We start from the raw sequence: 20,994 nt of genomic DNA on the forward strand, positions 1-20,994 counted from the left end.
GTGCTCTGTATGATATATAACCTCCATAGAGCGGCCGCCCCGTGCTCTGTATGATATTTACCCTCCATAGAGCGGCCGCCCCGTGCTCTGTATGATATATACCCTCCATAGAGCGGCCGCCCCGTGCTCTGTATGATATATACCCTCCATAGAGCGGCCGCCCCGTGCTCTGTATGATATATAACCTCCATAGAGCGGCCGCCCCGTGCTCTGTATGATATATACCCTCCATAGAGCGTCCGCCACGTGCTCTGTGTGATATATACCCTCCATAGAGTGGCCGCCCCGTGCTCTGTATGATATATAACCTCCATAGAGCGTCCGCCCCGTGCTCTGTGTGATATATAACCTCCATAGAGCGTCCGCCCCGTGCTCTGTGTGATATATAACCTCCATAGAGCGACCTCCCCGTGCTCTGTGTGATATATAACCTCCATAGAGCGTCCGCCCCGTGCTCTGTATGATATATAACCTCCATAGAGCGGCCGCCCCGTGCTCTGTATGATATATAACCTCCATAGAGCGGCCTCCCCGTGCTCTGTGTTATATATAACCTCCATAAAGAGGCCGCCCCGTGCTCTGTATGATTATATAACCTCCATAGAGAGGCCGCCCCGTGCTCTGTATGATATATAACCTCCATAGAGCGGCCGCCCCGTGCTCTGTATGATCTATACCTTCTGTCTTGTCTCTCCAGGTTTCATGTGGATAAACTCTCCTCCGCTCATGTCTATCTCCGGCTACACAAGGTGATTATTTCCTGCGCACACTCCGGGGCGCCCGTCTTGTGTTTCTCTTTGCCCCTTCTCTCCTCGGCCGTCCTCGTCATTAATGTGGTTCATTGGTTTCAGGATCAGACGATGGACGATATCCCGAAAGACGTCCTGACGGACTGCGCCCAGCTGGTGAAGGCCAACAGCATCCAAGGTGCGTCTGATATTGGGGTGATCCACCTCCGGATACATCGGTTCCCGACCCCACCCCCCACTCCCCCAGTGTGATCTATGACCCAAACACCTTAGTGGTGGAGCACAGTAAGGAGCGCTCCAGCACATAGTGTGCTGCTTATATTTCAAGCATATTCCAAAATCCTGTGAAATCATGTCAAGTCTTATTTTCAGGGAAACAGTAATGTTTTGGGGTTTCTTAATTTGTTTTTCTTCGGCGCTCCATTGGGAGACCCAGACGATTGGTGTATAGCACTGCCCTCCGGAGGCCACACAAAGCAATTACACTAAAAAGTGTAAGGCCCCTCCCCTTCTGGCTATACACCCCCAGTGGGATCACTGGCTCACCAGTTTTCTGCTTTGTGCGAAGGAGGTCAGACATCCACGCATAGCTCCACTGTTTAGTCAGCAGTAGCTGCTGACTCTATCGGATGGAAGAAAAGAGGGCCCATATAGGGCCCCCAGCATGCTCCCTTCTCACCCCACTTGCGGTTTGTAAGGTTGAGGTACCCATTGCGGGTACGGAGGCTGGAGCCCACATGCTGCTTTCCTTCCCCATCCCCCTGAGGGGCTCTGTGGAAGTGGGATCTTACCGGCCCCCAAACCCTGAGGCCGAGCTCCATCCACAGACCCAGAGACCCTGCTGGAGGAGCTGAGTACAGTCAGGGACAAGGCCCTGCAACGTTCAGGTACTCTGTGTCCCCGCACAGACAGGCCACGCACACTCCAGGCTCGCTGGGTGTGCTAGTGCGCCGGGGGCACTAGCGCTGCGCGCTCGGGTTAGAGTCACTGCAGCTTAGCTGAGTGATTTTTTGTCTTGGGAACTACCGCGCCGGCCGCTCCGGGAGCGGCGGCGCCGCTGGGACTTGTAGTGCGCCGGGGACTCGCGCTGCCTGCGCTTTTACGGCGGCAGCGCTCATAAATCTAGTCCCCGGCTTTTGCGGCCTAGTTACGGTTCGTTCCCGCCCCCACCCTGTCAATCAGGGAAAGGGAGAGACGCTGTGCAATAGGCAGCGCCGAGGGCTGGAGCCTTATTTACATGCTCCAGCCCTCTCACTAGGCACAGTGGGGACGCAAGTTTCCCGCTCTTGGTCTCAACACGCCCAGGGCCCGCCCCTCTCCACAGGACGCCGGCAGCCATTCCTGCATGCAGTCTGGCTGGAGAACGGACACAGGCTCTGGGGGACTCAGACAAGGGACTCTGGCGACCACACACCCGCGTTTATGCGGGCGGTAAGCTGCACATAAGTGCTGGCCCCACTAGTGCCACAGTGTTATTTGGTGCATTTTTTTCTCTGTACCATAAATATTTATATTGCACTGTACAGTCGCTTCTTGGCTTATACCCTCATTGCTCTGAGGAGACAACAACATGTCATCCGCAAAACGCAAGGGTGCCAAGGCACAGGCGGTATGCACTGCTTGTGCCGCATGTGGGGCTAATCTACCGGCAGGTTCCAATGACCCCCATTGTGTGCAATGTTCGGTCCCTGTGCCACTTCGTCAGCCGGAGTCTATGGTGGTAGTGGCCCAGGCAGAGACGCCTGTGAACCCTGCCCCGGTGACGGGGACAGAATTTGCAGTTTTTGCTGATAAGATGTCTGTGACTATGACAAAAATCCTGGAAACCTTGCAGTCCAGGCCAGTTTCTCAGACCATGGACACTGCTGTGTCTATGCTCCCCGGTCCCCCTCAGTTGGAACTAATCCGTACTTCAAGGGGGTCCCAGGCATCACAGGCTGAAGACTCTGACTCGGATGACAGTCCCAGGCAGCCTAAGCGGGCTCGCTGGGAAAGACCCTCGCCGTCATCATACTGGTCAGGGTCTCAGCGAGACGAGGCTCTGTATGAGGAGACAGAGGTGGGTGATCAGGAATCTAATCCTGACACCGCTCTCAATCTAGATACCCCTGATGGTGACGCTATGGTAAATGACCTTATAGCGGCCATCAATAGACTGTTGGATATTTCTCCCCCAGCCCCTTATGCAGAGGAGGCTGCTGCACAGCAGGAGAAGTTCCAGTTCCGGTATCCTAAGCGTAAATTGAGTACTTTTCTGGACCACTCTGACTTCAGAGAATCAGTCCAGAAACATCATGCTTATCCAGATAAGCGTTTCTCCAAACGTCTTAAGGATACACGTTATCCCTTTCCCCCTGACGTGGTCAAACGCTGGACCCAGTGTCCAAAGGTGGACCCCCCAATCTCCAGGCTTGCGGCTAGATCCTTAGTTGCAGTGGAAGATGGGGCTTCACTTAAAGATGCCAATGACAGACAGATGGACCTTTGGTTAAAGTCTGTCTATGAAGCTATCGGCGCGTCGTTTGCTCCAGCATTCGCGGCCGTGTGGGCACTCCAAGCTATTTCAGCTGGCCTGGCACAAGTGGACTCTATCATACGTCCAGCAGTGCCGCGAGTAGCGTCCCTAACCTCGCAAATGTCTGCGTTTGCGACTTACGCTATCAACGCTGTCCTGGACTCTACGAGCCGTACCTCAATGGCGTCTGCCAACTCTGTGGTTTTGCGCAGAGCCTTGTGGTTAAAGGAATGGAAAGCAGATTCTGCTTCCAAGAAATGTTTAACCAGCTTGCCACTATCTGGAGACAGACTGTTTGGTGAGCAATTGGCTGAGATCATTAAACAGTCCAAGGGTAAGGACTCCTCCTTACCCCAGCCCAGATCGAGCAAACCTCAACAGAGGAAGTGGCAGTCGAGGTTTCGGTCCTTTCGAGGCTCCAGCAAGACCCAATTCTCCTCGTCCAAAGGGACTCAGAAGGAGCAAAGGAGCTCAGATTCCTGGCGGGCTCATTCACGCCCCAAGAAAACAACCGGAGGAACCGCTTCCAAGGCGGCTGCCTCATGACTTTCGGCCTCATCCCTCCGCATCCTCGGTCGGTGGCAGGCTCTCCCGCTTTGGCGACATTTGGCTGCCACAGGTCAAAGACCGGTGGGTAGCAGACATTTTGTCTCACGGGTACAGGATAGAATTCAGTTCTCATCCTCCGCCTCGGTTCTTCAGAACCTCCCCACATCCCGACCGAGCAAATGCCCTTCTGCAGGCGGTGTGCTCACTAAGAGCAGAAGGAGTGGTGATCCCTGTTCCTCTGCAGGAACAAGTGCAAGGTTTTTACTCCAATCTCTTCGTGGTTCCAAAAAAAGGACGGCTCGTTCCGTCCTGTTCTGGACCTAAAGCTGCTCAACAAGCATGTGAACGCCAGACGGTTCCGGATGGAATCCCTCCGCTCTGTCATTGCCTCAATGTCTCAAGGAGATTTCCTTGCATCAATAGACATCAAAGATGCTTATCTCCACGTGCCGATTGCTACAGAGCACCAACGTTTTCTACGTTTCGTGATAGGAGACGAACATCTCCAGTTCGTAGCTCTGCCATTTGGTCTGGCGACAGCCCCACGGGTTTTCACCAAGGTCATGGCGGCAGTGGTAGCAGTCTTGCATTCTCAGGGACATTCGGTGATCCCTTACTTGGACGATCTACTTGTCAAAGCACCCTCTCAAGAGGCATGCCAACACAGCCTGAATGTTGCGCTGGAGACTCTCCAGACTTTCGGGTGGATCATCAACTTTTCAAAGTCAAACCTGGCACCGACTCAATCACTAACGTATCTTGGCATGGAGTTTCACACTCTCTCAGCGATAGTGAAGCTTCCGCTGGACAAGCAGCGGTCTCTACAGACAGGGGTGCAGTCTCTCCTTCAGGGTCAGTCGCACCCCTTAAGGCGCCTCATGCACTTCCTAGGGAAGATGGTGGTAGCAATGGAGGCAGTCCCGTTCGCGCAGTTTCATCTGCGTCCACTTCAATGGGACATTCTCCGCCAATGGGACGGGAAGACAACTTCCCTAGACAGGAAAGTCTCCCTTTCTCAGACGGCCAAGGATTCTCTGCTATGGTGGCTTCTTCCCACCTCATTATCACAGGGAAGATCATTCCTGCCCCCATCCTGGGCAGTGGTCACGACAGACGCGAGTCTGTCAGGGTGGGGAGCAGTTTTTCTCCACCACAGGGCTCAAGGGACGTGGACTCAGCAGGAATCCACCCTTCAGATCAATGTTCTGGAGATCAGGGCAGTGTATCTTGCCCTATTAGCCTTCCAGCAGTGGCTGGAAGGAAAACAGATCCGAATTCAGTCGGACAACTCCACAGCGGTGGCATACATCAACCACCAAGGAGGGACACGCAGTCGGCAAGCCTTCCAGGAAGTCAGGCGGATTCTGATGTGGGTAGAGGAAAGAGCATCCACCATATCAGCAGTTCACATCCCGGGCGTAGAAAACTGGGAAGCAGACTTCCTCAGTCGCCAGGGCATGGACGCAGGGGAATGGTCCCTTCACCCGGACGTGTTTCAGGAAATCTGCCGCCGCTGGGGTGTGCCGGACGTCGACCTAATGGCGTCTCGGCACAACAACAAGGTCCCGACCTTCATAGCGCGGTCTCGCGATCAAAGAGCTCTGGCGGCAGACGCCTTAGTGCAAGATTGGTCGCAGTTCCGGCTCCCTTATGTGTTTCCACCTCTGGCACTCTTGCCCAGAGTGTTACGCAAGATCAGATCCGATTGCGGCCGCGTCATACTCGTCGCCCCAGACTGGCCGAGGAGGTCGTGGTACCCGGATCTGTGGCATCTCACGGTCGGCCAACCGTGGGCACTACCAGACCGTCCAGACTTACTGTCCCAAGGGCCGTTTTTCCATCGGAATTCTGCGGCCCTGAACCTGACTGTGTGGCCATTGAGTCCTGGATCCTAGCGTCTTCAGGATTATCCCAAGGGGTCGTGGCCACCATGAGACAGGCTAGGAAGTCCACTTCTGCTAAGATCTACCACAGAACGTGGAAGATTTTCTTATCCTGGTGCTCTGCACAAGGAGTATCTCCCTGGCCATTCGCGTTACCTGTCTTTCTTTCCTTCCTGCAATCTGGGTTGGAAAAGGGCTTGTCGCTCGGCTCCCTTAAAGGGCAAGTCTCGGCACTATCCGTGTTTTTTCAGAAGCGTCTAGCACGACTTTCTCAGGTGCGCACGTTCCTGCAGGGGGTTTGTCATATCGTACCTCCGTACAGGCGGCCGTTAGATCCGTGGGATCTAAACAAGGTCCTTGTTGCTCTCCAGAAGCCGCCCTTCGAGCCTCTGAGGGATGTGTCACTTTCTCGACTCTCACAGAAAGTGGCCTTTCTGGTAGCGGTCACGTCTCTTCGGAGAGTGTCCGAACTAGCAGCGCTGTCATCCAAGGCTCCTTTCCTGGTGTTCCACCAGGACAAGGTAGTGCTGCGCCCCATTCAGGAGTTTCTCCCTAAGGTGGTATCCTCTTTTCATCTTAATCAGGATATCTCCTTGCCTTCCTTTTATCCGCATGCAGTTCATCGGTATGAAAAGGATTTACATTTGTTGGATCTGGTGAGAGCACTCAGAATCTACATTTCCCGCACGGCGCCCCTGCGCCGCTCGGATGCACTCTTTGTCCTTGTCGCTGGTAAGCGCAAAGGGTCGCAGGCTTCCAAAGCCACCCTGGCTCGATGGATCAAAGAACCAATTCTTGAAGCCTACCGTTCTGCTGGGCTTCCGGTTCCATCAGGGCTGAAGGCCCATTCTACCAGAGCCGTGGGTGCGTCCTGGGCATTACGACACCAGGCTACGGCTCAACAGGTGTGCCAGGCAGCCACCTGGTCGAGTCTGCACACTTTCACCAAACATTATCAGGTGCATACCTATGCTTCGGCGGACGCCAGCCTAGGTAGAAGAGTCCTGCAGGCGGCAGTTGCCTCCCCGTAGGGGAGGGCTGTCTTTGCAGCTCTAACATGAGGTATTTCTTTACCCACCCAGGGACAGCTTTTGGACGTCCCAATCGTCTGGGTCTCCCAATGGAGCGACGAAGAAGAAGGGAATTTTGTTACTTACCGTAAATTCCTTTTCTTCTAGCTCCTATTGGGAGACCCAGCACCCGCCCTGTTGTCCTTCGGGATTTTTGGTTGTTTTTCGGGTACACATGTTGTTCATGTTGAATGGTTTTCAGTTCTCCGACGTATCTTCGGAGTGAATTTGTTTAAACCAGTTATTGGCTTTCCTCCTTCTTGCTTTTGCACTAAAACTGGTGAGCCAGTGATCCCACTGGGGGTGTATAGCCAGAAGGGGAGGGGCCTTACACTTTTTAGTGTAATTGCTTTGTGTGGCCTCCGGAGGGCAGTGCTATACACCAATCGTCTGGGTCTCCCAATAGGAGCTAGAAGAAAAGGAATTTACGGTAAGTAACAAAATTCCCTTCTTTTCCCTCCAGGCTGCAAAATGAACAACATCAATGTGGTGTACACGGCGTGGAGCAATCTGCGCAAGACCGGAGACATGGACGTCGGCCAGATCGGATTTCATCGGCAGAAAGATGTAAATACTCAGAACTGGATGTGCAAATATAGCGAGAGGAGGGGGGGGCAGAGAGCGAGAGGAGGGGGGGCAGAGAGCGAGAGGAGGGGGGGCAGAGAGCGAGAGGAGGGGGGGCAGAGAGCGAGAGGAGGGGGGGCAGAGAGCGAGAGGAGGGGGGGCAGAGAGCGAGAGGAGGGGGGGCAGAGAGCGAGAGGAGGGGGGGCAGAGAGCGAGAGGAGGGGGGGCAGAGAGCGAGAAGAGGGGGGGCAGAGAGCGAGAAGAGGGGGGGCAGAGAGCGAGGGGAAGGGGGCAGAGAGCGAGGGGAAGGGGGCAGAGAGCGAGGGAAAGGGGGCAGAGAGCGAGGGAAAGGGGGCAGAGAGCGAGGGAAAGGGGGCAGAGAGCGAGGGAAAGGGGGCAGAGAGCGAGGGAAAGGGGGCAGAGAGCGAGGGAAAGGGGGCAGAGAGCGAGGGAAAGGGGGCAGAGAGCGAGGGAAAGGGGGCAGAGAGCGAGGGAAAGGGGGCAGAGAGCGAGGGAAAGGGGGCAGAGAGCGAGGGAAAGGGGGCAGAGAGCGAGGAGAGGGGGGCAGAGAGCGAGGAGAGGGGGGCAGAGAGCGAGAGGTGGGGGGGCAGAGAGCGAGAGGTGGGGGGGCAGAGAGCGAGGAAAAGGGGGCAGAGAGCAAGGGGGGAGGCAGAGAGCGAGGGAAAGGGGGCAGAGAGCGAGGGAGAGGGGGCAGAGAGCGAGGGAAAGGGGGCAGAGAGCGAGGGAAAGGGGGCAGAGAGCGAGGGAAAGGGGGCAGAGAGCGAGGGGAAGGGGGCAGAGAACGAGGAGGGGGGGGACAGAGAGCGAGGGGCGCAGACGCCGTGCTCCCTGTGGACGCAGGCAGTGAGTGGGGGGACGCCGGGCTCCCTGTGGACACGGGCAGTGAACGAGGGGACGCCGGGCTCCCTGTGGACGCGGGCAGTGAACGAGGGGACGCCGGGCTCCCTGTGGACGTGGGCAGTGAACGGGGGGACGCCGGGCTCCCATGTGGATTTTGCAGCAGCGCCACTTCAGGGACCTCGATAACGACCTCCCGTGGGACCCTGCCCCGATCTCTGTTCTGGAAAGTCTTTATAATGTAATGTGTCCAGCAGATGGCGCACAAGAGCCACTGAGCCAGTCTGTCCGCGTGCGTCATGTTTCCTGGCTGTCGTACCCTTTGGGCTGAGGAGCGGTAGACAGTGACACCTGACCCTGCGTGGTGATGGTGTAGATCCGCTGGTGCAGGGTCAGCGGATTCGGCGTCTCCGCGTTCAGTCTGACCGGGAAGAGAGCGAATTGCAAACAATGCGGTGGCAGGTTGTGTTATCAGTGTCGGTGCATGCGGCTCTCTGTGTCCCACCACCGCTGCATCCACTTCACTGTACGGGGTGGAAAGTCTGAGAGTCTGGACACTGCTCCGAGTGTCAGCAGTGTGTCTACCGCCTCCTCCACTGCTGGGGGTCTCAGTACCCAGCCCCCCACAAATCTCCAGACTTCTACTACGAGGCTCTGACAAATCCTCCGTCCCGTTCCATCTGTTTCAGGTGAAGAGCATCAACGTCGAGAAGAAAGTCAACGAGATCCTGAACCGGTTGGAAAAAACAAAAGACGAGCGATTCCCGGACCTGGCGGCAGAGAAGGAATCCCGAGACCGGGAGGAGAGGAACGAGAAGAAAGCGCAGATCCAGGAGATGAAGAAGAAGGAGAAGGACGAGGTGAAGAAGAAGAAGGAGATGGAAGAGCTCAGGTCAGTGTCACTGCCAGCTGACCGGAGGCTGATAGAGCGGGGTCTCCGTCCCCCATAATATCACCGACAGGTGACGAGAAGAACCTCATGTGGTGGCAATTGTGGTGAGATGTGAGGTCACCTGTCCATGCTTAGAAGTAATGTCTGAGACAGAATACCAGAACTCTGAGATTTGTGGGGTGTTCCCGGTATACGGAGGGTCTTATGGGGTGTTCCCGGTATATGGAGGGTCTTGTGGGGGTGTTCCCGGTATACGGAGGGTCTTGTGGGTGTGTTCCCGGTATACGGCGGGTCTTGTGGGGGTGTTCCCGGTATACGGCGGGTCTTGTGGGGGTGTTCCCGGTATACGGCGGGTCTTGTGGGGATGTTCCCGGTATACGGAGGGTCTTGTGGGGGTGTTCCCGGTATACGGAGGGTCTTGTGGGGGTGTTCCCGGTATACGGAGGGTCTTGTGGGGGGTGTTCCCGGTATACGGAGGGTCTTGTGGGGGTGTTCCCGGTATACGGAGGGTCTTGTGGGGGTGTTCCCGGTATACGGAGGGTCTTGTGGGTGTGTTCCCGGTATACGGCGGGTCTTGTGGGGGTGTTCCCGGTATAAGGAGGGTCTCGTGGGGGTGTTCCCGGTATACGGAGGGTCTCGTGGGGGTGTTCCCGGTATACGGAGGGTCTTGTGGGGGTGTTCCCGGTATACGGAGGGTCTTGTGGGGGTGTTCCCGGTATACGGAGGGTCTTGTGGGGTGTTCCCGGTATACGGCGGGTCTTGTGGGGTGTTCCCGGTATACGGAGGGTCTTGTGGGGTGTTCCCCACTTTTTCTTAAAGGTTCCCCCTACTGTTAGCGAATCATCAGTATCGGGCAAACCTAGTGGTGGTGTCCTGCAGCGCCCCCCAAAGGAGGACATAAGTAATACACAGTTCTCAGAAATCAGTGGGTTCTTTGCGTAATGGAGGGACAGAGTGGACCCCCAATACCCACTAGGCGATGGCTTATCATGGCAGCTGGTGTCCCGCTGAAGCCTCCGTATAGATAAGGATAAATGGTGGAAAGGAAGGGGTTAAACACAGGACTTCAGAGGTTCATTGAAGACAAGAAGTGATTTTTTTTTTTTTTTTTTCTACATGTTTCGCAGCAGAAAGCTTCTTTAGGAAACAATGGATGTACATCTGTGTCTTTTTTTTCTTTTTCTCTCTCTCCCCTGAAGGAGCTTCTTGCTGCGAAACTTATAGAATAAATCCCTTCTTGTCTCCAATGAGACTTTTGAAGCCCTCTCTGTTCGGCAGTGTGGTGTTTAACTTCTTCCTTTCTACTATTCGTTTTGATACAACCTGCGCACTAATGTAACGGGGGCAGGGGGCGCCTCAGGGGGTGCAGTCGGGTCCCCTCGCCTTGTGGGCCGCAGGCTGACCCCCGGCCCGGCCGTCACTAGTAAGACAGGTGTGTTGTTGGGGCAGAGTGTGGATGCATGGGGCACATACATGTCAGCATTCTTTCTGTGCTCTTCAGCTCCATTTTCACACACAGGAAAGAGGCAGTTACAGACAGCAGGTAAACTAAACACCAATTTATTGTATAGAGCTTCCATCTTTTTGTTTGCAGCAGGCTTACTTTAGTACGTTACAAGTTACAGGTCCTTTTCTACAAAAACGGTTTCCTTTTTCTCTACGGGCACTTTCCTTTGCCTGCAGGGGACATACGTTAACCCCCTAGTAGCTGCGCTCTAACCCGGATTTACTGTAGGGCAGATCCAGCACACACTACCGGCTCTGGATAAGTTCTCACCTCTCCACTTCTTTGTCATGGGTTTCCTCTGCTTTCTAGCCAAGAGTACTCACTCAGGCTGACTGCCTCGTCTCACTCCCACACTCTGCCCCGTCACCTCAGACCGAGCTTGCTCGCCTCTCACTGCACACTGGACTCTGCATTCAGAACCCTTCCTTCCCCACCTAGGCTGCCCTGCCCCTTCCTTCCCTGCCACTGTTACAAGGGGAACCACTGCTCTACACTGGCAGCTAGTGGGGAAACAGTTTATGGCAGGTAACATTTTACCATCAACATTTACAATTTGCCACCATACTACTGTGGCGTCTTCAGGGGGGGAAAATCCGCTCCTTCACTACCAGGGGTCCGACTACCCCTTACACTAACACCGTATGTCCTCTCCCACCAGGAATTACACCTCCTTGATGAAATCAGAAAATATGTCTACTAATCAGGTAAGAAAACTGGAGAAGTCTGCACCTTCCTAACATATCTTAAGATCTCTGCATTCTGTCAACGAATAGAAAGACCCCCTTTTATTCCTGAGCTGATGGCACTGCTGCACAACTGATTTCATAGGATTGTGAACACGATGAGTCTTTCATCCGCTGCACTAATTTTCCTTGGGCGATCGCCGCATCTACGGTTTTGAAGGTTGCCCTTCAGAGGCAACGACCCAAAACATCCAGCCGACGTCAGAGACTACAGGAAAGTTGAGCTGAACTTTGGTGTGGTCATAAGTTACAAAAGATCAAACAAGCTCACCGACAGATTCTCAGTTAACTCATTCTGCAGTCACAGTGCAGCTCAGGGTCTATAAAAGGCAAATAATGCAAAATCTAATGCCCGCAGCGCACTCCTTCCCGAGCATCCTATCCTGTGGTCAGATATTGTTATGCCCCGCCCCCGAGGAGGAGATTTGCTTTATATTATTGTTTTCTGGATCATAACTGTATAAAATTGATTTTATTTTATGTTTTGGTTTTTTTTTCCCTTCCAGGACGGGAATGACTCTGACGATTTCATGTAGCGCGGGCTGCGCCCGTGGTCACAGATGTACAGACTATTTTTACGTTGGTCCGGGGACCATCTACTCAATGCCAAAATAAAGAATCTGCATTCAGTACATGCTTCACTGCTCAGCCGCCATGAGAGGGGCTGTCTTCATGTATCATGGAGAATTTGGGGGGTGGATGAGGGTTTGTGATGAGTCCGATGGGCTCCTGCAGACCCCCCCCTCCCCCGCCCATAGCATCGCTCTATGCAAGAAGCCTCCAGAGATGCCACATCCCGCCGCCGCAAACCATGGACTCGAGCGCTCATCGGCGGCCGCTGGAAGGGAACGTTTTAGCATTTTTAATTCTCTCGAACACCTCGAAAAGCGGAAGTGATATATTTTTAGATGAGACCCACTGGGGTTTTCGTCTGGACGTCACTGGCACCATCGATCGCCCTCGTCTTACTGCCTGTCTCAGCGCAGGTGCATGGAACAAGCAAGCTGGCAAATAAAGTACAAGCTGCGGGACGGGTCCGACCTCTTGCTTTATGTGCACATGTATACAGGGTTATGGGGAAGGGGTGCCTTAAAGGGGAGGAGGAGATGTGGAGGAGGTGTGGCTTAAAGGGGAGGTGTTATGGAGGAGGGGTGGCTCAAAGGGGAGGAGAAGTTGTGGAGGAGGGGTGGCTTAAAAGGGAGTTGTTATGGAGGAGGGGTGGCTCAAATAGGAGGAGGAGTTGTGGAGGAGGGGTGGCTTAAAGGGGAGGAGGAGGGGTGCCTTAAAGGGGAGGAGAAGTTGTGGAGGAGTGGTGCCTTAACGAGGAACTCCGAGAAGGTGGATATGTATGTCAATCAACATTCTGTCAAAAGCTATAAAGACTCGTATTCCTTTTCCTCTCCTTATCTGCCGCCTCGTGTGCTTTTACAAGTACTCACAGCATCTCCGCTGCTCCTGAATGCCCCGCTGCCTTCTGGGACAAACGCCACTGATCAGGGGGCGTGGCCTGCTGCAATATGTATGCCACGCCCTCTGACAATTTCCTGTCCGCTGACACAGATCAGGGAGCGTAGCTTGTTTCTTCCCTGAAAAAACCCTCATGGTTCGCTTCCCGTGCGCTCCTTCCCTGATTATTTACAGCTCATCTGTGGCCCCACATGGCTCACATTCCCTGCGCTCCTTCCCTGCTTCTTTATGGCTCTTCTGTGACCCCTCGTGGCTCGCTTCCCCTGCGCTCCTTCCCTGCTTCTTTACGGCTCATCTGTGGTCCCTCGTTGCTCACTTCCCCTGCGCTCCGTCCCTGCTTCTTTACGGCTCATCTGTGGTCTCTCGTTGCTCGCTTCCCCTGCGCTCCTTCCCTGATTCTTTACAGCTCTTCTGTGGCCCCACTTGGCTCACGTTCCCTGCGCTCCTTCCCTGATTCTTTACAGCTCTTCTGTGGCACCTCCTCGTGTGCTTTTACAAGTACTCGCAGCATCTCCGCTGCTCCTGAATGCCCCGCTGCCTTCTGGGACAAACGTCACTAATCAGGGGGCGTGGCCTGCTGCAATATGTATGCCACGCCCTCTGACAATTTCCTGTCCGCTGTCACAGATCAGGGAGCGTAGCTTGTTTCTTCCCTGAAAAAACCCTCATGGTTCGCTTCCCGTGCGCTCCATCCCTGATTATTTACAGCTCTTCTGTGGCCCCACATGGCTCACGTTCCCTGCGCTCCTTCCCTGCTTCTTTATGGCTCTTCTGTGACCCCTCATGGTTCGCGTCCCCGGCGATCCTTCCCTGCTTCTTTATGGCTCTTCTGTGGCCCCTCGTGGCTCACGTTCCCTGCGCTCCTTCCCTGCTTCTTTATGGCTCTTCTGTGACCCCTCGTGGCTTGCTTCTCCTGCTCTCCTTCCCTGCTTCTTTATGGCTCTTCTATAGCCACTCGTGGCTCGCTTCCCCTGCGCTCCTTCCCTGCTTCTTTATGGCTCTTCTGTGGCCCCTCGTTGCTCGCTTCCCCTGCGCTCCTTCCCTGATTCATTACAGCTCTTCTGTGGCCCCACATGGCTCACGTTCCCTGCGCTCCTTACCTTAATCTTTACAGCTCTTCTGTGGCACCTCGTGGCTCGCTTCCCCTGCGCTCGTTCCCTGCTTCTTTACAGCTCTTATATATCCCCTCGTGGCTCGCTTCCCCTGCGCTCCTTCCCTGATTCTTTATGGCTCTTCTGTGGCACCTCGTGGCTCGCTTCCCCTGCGCTCCTTCCCTTCTTCTTTATGGCCCCTCGTGGCTCGCTTCCCCTGCGCTCCTTCCCTTTTTCTTTATGGCCCCTCGTGGCTCGCTTCCCCTGCGCTCCTTCCCTGCTTCTTTATGGCTCTTCTATGGCCCCTCGTGGCTCGCTTCCCGTGCGCTCCTTCCCTGATTCTTTACGGCTCTTCTGTGGTCCCTTGTGGTTCGCTACCCCTGCGCTCCTTCCCTGATTCTTTACAGCTCTTCTGTGGCCCCACATGGCTCACGTTCCCTGCGCTCCTTCCCTGCTTCTTTATGGCTCTTCTGTGGCACCTCGTGGCTCGCTTCCCCTGCGCTCCTTCCCTGCTTCTTTACAGCTCTTCTGTGGCCCCTAGTGGCTCGCTTCCCCTGCGCTCCTTCCCTGCTTCTTTACAGCTCTTCTATATCCCCTCGTGGCTCGCTTCCCCTACGCTCCTTCCCTGATTCTTTATGGCTCTTCTGTGGTCCCTCGTGGCTCGCTTCCCCTGCGCTCCTTCCCTGCTTCTTTACGGCTTATCTGTGGTCCCTCGTTGCTCGCTTCCGCTGCACTCCTTCCCTGATTCTTTATGGCTCTTCTGTGGCACCTCGTGGCTCGCTTCCCCTGCGTTCCTTCCCTTCTTTTTTATGGCTCTTCTATAGCCCGTCGTGGCTCGCTTCCCCTGCGCTCCTTCCCTGCTTCTTTATGGCTCTTCTATAGCCCCTCGTGGCTCGCTTCCCCTGCGCTCCTTCAGTGATTCTTTATGGCTCTTCTGTGGTCCCTCGTGGTTCGCTTCCCCTGCGCTCCTTCCCTGATTCTTTATGGCTCTGTGGTCCCTTGTTGTTCGCTTCCCCTGTGCTCCTTCCCTGATTCTTTATGGCTCTTCTGTGGCACCTCGTGGCTCGCTTCCCCTGCGCTCCTTCCCTTCTTCTTTATGGCCCCTCGTGGCTCGCTTCCCCTGCGCTCCTTCCCTGCTTCTTTACGGCTCTTCTATGGCCCCTCCGTTGCTCGCTTCCCCTGCGCTCCTTCCCTGATTCTTTATGGCTCTTCTGTGGCCCCTTGTGGCTCGCTTCCCCTGTGCTCCTTCCCTGATTCTTTATGGCTCTTCTGTGGCCCCTCGTGACTTGCTTCCCCTGTGCTCCTTCCCTGATTCTTTATGGCTCTTCAATAGCCCCTCGTGGCTCGCTTCCCCTGCGCTCCTTCCCTGCTTCTTTACAGCTCGTCTGTGGTCCCTCGTTGCTCACTTCCCCTGCGCTCCTTCCCTGATTATTTATGGCTCTTCTGTGGCCCCTCGTGGCTCGCTTCCCCTGCGCTTCTTCGCTGCTTCTTTACAGCTCGTCTGTGGTCCCTCGTGGCTCGCCTCCCCTGCGCTCCTTCCCTGATTCTTTACGGCTCTTCTGTGGTCCCTTGTGGTTCGCTTCCCATGTGCTCCTTCCCTGCTTCTTTACAGCTCTTCTGTGGCCCCTCTTGGTTCTCTTCCCCTGCGCTCTTTACCTGATTCTTTACGGCTCTTCTATGGCCCCTTGTGGCTCGCTTCTTCTGCGCTTCTTCCCTGCTTCTTTACAGCTCGTCTGGTCCCTCGTGGCTCGCTTCCCCTGCGCTGCTTCCTTGATTCTTTACGGCTCTTCTGTGACCCCTCGTGGCTCGCTTCCCCTGCGCTCCTTCCCTGCTTCTTTATGGCTCTTCTGTGGTCCCTCGTGGCTCGCTTCCCCTGCGCTTCTTCCCTGCTTCTTTACAGCTCGTCTGGTCCCTCGTGGCTCGCTTCCCCTGCGCTGCTTCCTTGATTCTTTACGGCTCTTCTGTGACCCCTCGTGGCTCGCTTCCCCTGCAATCCTTCCCTGCTTCTTTATGGCTCTTCTGTGACCCCTCGTGGCTCGCTTCCCCTGCGCTTCTTCCCTGATTCTTTACAGCTCGTCTGTGGTCCCTCGTGGCTCGCTTCCCCTGCGCTCCTTCCCTGATTCTTTACGGCTCTTCTGTGGTCCTTTGTGGTTCGCTTCCCCTGTGCTCCTTCCCTGCTTCTTTACGGCTCTTCTGTGGTCCCTTGTGGTTCGCTTCTCCTGCAATCCTTCCCTGCTTCTTTACGGCTCATCTGTGGTCCCTCGTTGCTCGCTTCCCCTGCGCTCCTTCCCTGCTTCTTTACGGCTCATCTGTGGTCCCTCGTTGCTCGCTTCCCCTGCGCTCCCTCCCTGATTCTTTACAGCTCCTCTGTAGCCCCACATGGCTCACGTTCCCTGCGCTCCTTCCCTGCTTCTTTACAGCTCTTCTGTGGCCCCTCGTGGTTCGCTTCCCCTGCGATCCTTCCCTGCTTCTTTATGGCTCTTCTGTGGCCCCTCGTGGCTCACGTTCCCTGCGCTCCTTCCCTGATTCTTTACAGCTCTTCTGTGGCACCTCCTCGTGTGCTTTTACAAGTACTCGCAGCATCTCCGCTGCTCCTGAATGCCCCGCTGCCTTCTGGGACAAACGTCACTAATCAGGGGGCGTGGCCTGCTGCAATATGTATGCCACGCCCTCTGACAATTTCCTGTCCGCTGTCACAGATCAGGGAGCGTAGCTTGTTTCTTCCCTGAAAAAACCCTCATGGTTCGCTTCCCGTGCGCTCCATCCCTGATTATTTACAGCTCTTCTGTGGCCCCACATGGCTCACGTTCCCTGCGCTCCTTCCCTGCTTCTTTATGGCTCTTCTGTGACCCCTCGTGGCTCACGTTCCCTGCGCTCCTTCCCTGCTTCTTTATGGCTCTTCTGTGACCCCTCGTGGCTTGCTTCTCCTGCTCTCCTTCCCTGCTTCTTTATGGCTCTTCTATAGCCACTCGTGGCTCGCTTCCCCTGCGCTCCTTCCCTGCTTCTTTATGGCTCTTCTGTGGCCCCTCGTTGCTCGCTTCCCCTGCGCTCCTTCCCTGATTCATTACAGCTCTTCTGTGGCCCCACATGGCTCACGTTCCCTGCGCTCCTTACCTTAATCTTTACAGCTCTTCTGTGGCACCTCGTGGCTCGCTTCCCCTGCGCTCGTTCCCTGCTTCTTTACAGCTCTTATATATCCCCTCGTGGCTCGCTTCCCCTGCGCTCCTTCCCTGATTCTTTATGGCCCCTCGTGGCTCGCTTCCCCTGCGCTCCTTCCCTTTTTCTTTATGGCCCCTCGTGGCTCGCTTCCCCTGCGCTCCTTCCCTGCTTCTTTATGGCTCTTCTATGGCCCCTCGTGGCTCGCTTCCCGTGCGCTCCTTCCCTGATTCTTTACGGCTCTTCTGTGTTCCCTTGTGGTTCCCTTCCCCTGTGCTCCTTCCCTGATTCTTTATTTCTCTTCTATAGCCCCTCATGGTTCGCTTCCCCTGCGCTCCTTCCCTGATTCTTTATGGCTCTTCTGTGGTCCCTTGTGGTTCGCTACCCCTGCGCTCCTTCCCTGATTCTTTACAGCTCTTCTGTGGCCCCACATGGCTCACGTTCCCTGCGCTCCTTCCCTGCTTCTTTATGGCTCTTCTGTGGCACCTCGTGGCTCGCTTCCCCTGCGCTCCTTCCCTGCTTCTTTACAGCTCTTCTGTGGCCCCTAGTGGCTCGCTTCCCCTGCGCTCCTTCCCTGCTTCTTTACATCTCTTCTATATCCCTTCGTGGCTCGCTTCCCCTACGCTCCTTCCCTGATTCTTTATGGCTCTTCTGTGGTCCCTCGTGGCTCGCTTCCCCTGCGCTCCTTCCCTGCTTCTTTACGGCTCATCTGTGGTCCCTCGTTGCTCGCTTCCGCTGCACTCCTTCCCTGATTCTTTATGGCTCTTCTGTGGCACCTCGTGGCTCGCTTCCCCTGCGTTCCTTCCCTTCTTTTTTATGGCTCTTCTATAGCCCGTCGTGGCTCGCTTCCCCTGCGCTCCTTCCCTGCTTCTTTATGGCTCTTCTATAGCCCCTCGTGGCTCGCTTCCCCTGCGCTCCTTCAGTGATTCTTTATGGCTCTTCTGTGGTCCCTCGTGGCTCGCTTCCCCTGCGCTCCTTCCCTGATTCTTTATGGCTCTGTGGTCCCTTGTTGTTCTCTTCCCCTGTGCTCCTTCCCTGATTCTTTATGGCTCTTCTGTGGCACCTCGTGGCTCGCTTCCCCTGCGCTCCTTCCCTTCTTCTTTATGGCCCCTCGTGGCTCGCTTCCCCTGCGCTCCTTCCCTGCTTCTTTACGGCTCTTCTATGGCCCCTCCGTTGCTCGCTTCCCCTGCGCTCCTTCCCTGATTCTTTATGGCTCTATTGTGGCCCCTTGTGGCTCGCTTCCCCTGTGCTCCTTCCCTGATTCTTTATGGCTCTTCAATAGCCCCTCGTGGCTCGCTTCCCCTGCGCTCCTTCCCTGCTTCTTTACAGCTCGTCTGTGGTCCCTCGTGGCTCACTTCCCCTGCGCTCCTTCCCTGATTATTTATGGCTCTTCTGTGGCCCCTCGTGGCTCGCTTCCCCTGCGCTTCTTCGCTGCTTCTTTACAGCTCGTCTGTGGTCCCTCGTGGCTCGCCTCCCCTGCGCTCCTTCACTAATTCTTTACGGCTCTTCTGTGGTCCCTTGTGGTTCGCTTCCCATGTGCTCCTTCCCTGCTTCTTTACAGCTCTTCTGTGGCCCCTCTTGGTTCTCTTCCCCTGCGCTCTTTACCTGATTCTTTACGGCTCTTCTATGGCCCCTCGTGGCTCGCTTCTTCTGCGCTTCTTCCCTGCTTCTTTACAGCTCGTCTGGTCCCTCGTGGCTCGCTTCCCCTGCGCTGCTTCCTTGATTCTTTACGGCTCTTCTGTGACCCCTCGTGTCTCGCTTCCCCTGCGCTCCTTCCCTGCTTCTTTATGGCTCTTCTGTGGTCCCTTTTGGTTTGCTTTCCCTGCGATCCTTCCCTGCTTCTTTATGGCTCTTCTGTGACCCCTCGTGGCTCGCTTCCCCTGCGCTTCTTCCCTGATTCTTTACAGCTCGTCTGTGGTCCCTCGTGGCTCGCTTCCCCTGCGCTCCTTCCCTGATTCTTTACGGCTCTTCTGTGGTCCTTTGTGGTTCGCTTCCCCTGTGCTCCTTCCCTGCTTCTTTACGGCTCTTCTGTGGTCCCTTGTGGTTCGCTTCTCCTGCAATCCTTCCCTGCTTCTTTACGGCTCATCTGTGGTCCCTCGTTGCTCGCTTCCCCTGCGCTCCTTCCCTGCTTCTTTACGGCTCATCTGTGGCCCCTCGTGGTTCGCTTCCCCTGCGATCCTTCCCTGCTTCTTTATGGCTCTTCTGTGGCCCCTCGTGGCTCACGTTCCCTGCGCTCCTTCCCTGATTCTTTACAGCTCTTCTGTGGCACCTCGTGGCTCGCTTCCCCTGCGCTTCTTCGCTGCTTTTTTACAGCTCGTCTGTGGTCCCTCGTGGCTTGCTTCCCCTGCGCTCCTTCCCTGATTCTTTACGGCTCTTCTGTGGTCCCTTGTGGTTCGCTTCCCATGTGCTCCTTCCCTGCTTCTTTACAGCTCTTCTGTGGCCCCTCTTGGTTCTCTTCCCCTGCGCTCTTTACCTGATTCTTTATGGCTCTTCTGTGGCCCCTCGTTGCTCGCTTCCCCTGCGCTCCTTCCCTGCTTCTTTACGGCTCTTCTATGGCCCCTCGTGGCTCGCTTCTTCTGCGCTTCTTCCCTGCTCCTTTACAGCTCGTCTGGTCCCTCGTGGCTCGCTTCCCCTGCGCTGCTTCCCTGATTCTTTACGGCTCTTCTGTGGTCCCTTGTGGTTCGCTTCCCCTGTACTCCTTCCCTGCTTCTTTACAGCTCTTCTGTGGCCCCTCGTGGATCGCTTTTCCTGCGATCCTTCCCTGCTTCTTTACAGCTCTTCTGTGGCCCCTCGTGGTTCGCTTCCCCTGCGATCCTTCCCTGCTTCTTTATGGCTCTTCTGTGGCCCCTCGTGGCTCACGTTCCCTGCGCTCCTTCCCTGATTCTTTACAGCTCTTCTGTGGCACCTCGTGGTTCGCTTCCTTTGCGATCCTTCCCTGCTTCTTTATGGCTCTTCTGTGACCCCTCGTGGCTCGCTTCCCCTGCGCTCCTTCCCTGCTTCTTTATGGCTCTTCTGTGGTCCCTTTTGGTTCGCTTTCCCTGCGATCCTTCCCTGCTTCTTTATGGCTCTTCTGTGACCCCTCATGGCTCACTTCCCCTGCGCTCCTTCCCTGCTTCTTTATGGCTCTTCTATAGCTCCTCGTGGCTCGCTTCTCCTGCGCTCCTTCCCTGATTCTTTACGGCTCTTCTGTGGTCCCTTGTGGTTCGCTTCCCCTGCGCTCCTTCCCTGCTTCTTTACGGCTCATCTGTGGCCCCTCTTGGTTCTCTTCCCCTGCGCTCTTTACCTGATTCTTTACGGCTCTTCTATGGCCCCTCGTGGCTCGCTTCTTCTGCGCTTCTTCCCTGCTTCTTTACAGCTCGTCTGGTCCCTCGTGGCTCGCTTCCCCTGCGCTGCTTCCTTGATTCTTTACGGCTCTTCTGTGACCCCTCGTGGCTCGCTTCCCCTGCGCTCCTTCCCTGCTTCTTTATGGCTCTTCTGTGGTCCCTTTTGGTTTGCTTTCCCTGCAATCCTTCCCTGCTTCTTTATGGCTCTTCTGTGACCCCTCGTGGCTCGCTTCCCCTGCGCTTCTTCCCTGATTCTTTACAGCTCGTCTGTGGTCCCTCGTGGCTCGCTTCCCCTGCGCTCCTTCCCTGATTCTTTACGGCTCTTCTGTGGTCCTTTGTGGTTCGCTTCCCCTGTGCTCCTTCCCTGCTTCTTTACGGCTCTTCTGTGGTCCCTTGTGGTTCGCTTCTCCTGCAATCCTTCCCTGCTTCTTTACGGCTCATCTGTGGTCCCTCGTTGCTCGCTTCCCCTGCGCTCCCTCCCTGATTCTTTACAGCTCCTCTGTAGCCCCACATGGCTCACGTTCCCTGCGCTCCTTCCCTGATTCTTTACAGCTCGTCTGTGGTCCCTCGTGGCTCGCTTCCCCTGCGCTCCTTCCCTGCTTCTTTACGGCTCTTCTGTGGTCCCTT

At 55.5% G+C, this 20,994-nt stretch overlaps 1 protein-coding gene across 2 annotated transcripts in view; it reads left to right on the forward strand.

Annotated features, from left to right (window-relative positions):
• The window catches only part of CCDC25 (coiled-coil domain containing 25), a 26,085-nt gene extending 13,724 nt beyond the window's left edge, over positions 1-12,361 (forward strand). For both annotated transcript variants that reach the window (XM_075338860.1, XM_075338861.1), the window contains exons 5-10: positions 698-749; positions 852-927; positions 7,230-7,333; positions 8,878-9,080; positions 11,246-11,291; positions 11,837-12,361. In XM_075338860.1, the coding sequence (XP_075194975.1) occupies positions 698-749; positions 852-927; positions 7,230-7,333; positions 8,878-9,080; positions 11,246-11,291; positions 11,837-11,866 (511 nt within the window). In that variant the 3' untranslated portion in view covers positions 11,867-12,361. The remainder of the gene's footprint in view (positions 1-697; positions 750-851; positions 928-7,229; positions 7,334-8,877; positions 9,081-11,245; positions 11,292-11,836) is intronic.
• Positions 12,362-20,994: the final 8,633 nt, after the last annotated feature.

The sequence above is a fragment of the Anomaloglossus baeobatrachus genome, chromosome 3 (assembly GCF_048569485.1).
Source record: "Anomaloglossus baeobatrachus isolate aAnoBae1 chromosome 3, aAnoBae1.hap1, whole genome shotgun sequence".
Lineage (NCBI taxonomy): Eukaryota > Metazoa > Chordata > Amphibia > Anura > Aromobatidae > Anomaloglossus > Anomaloglossus baeobatrachus.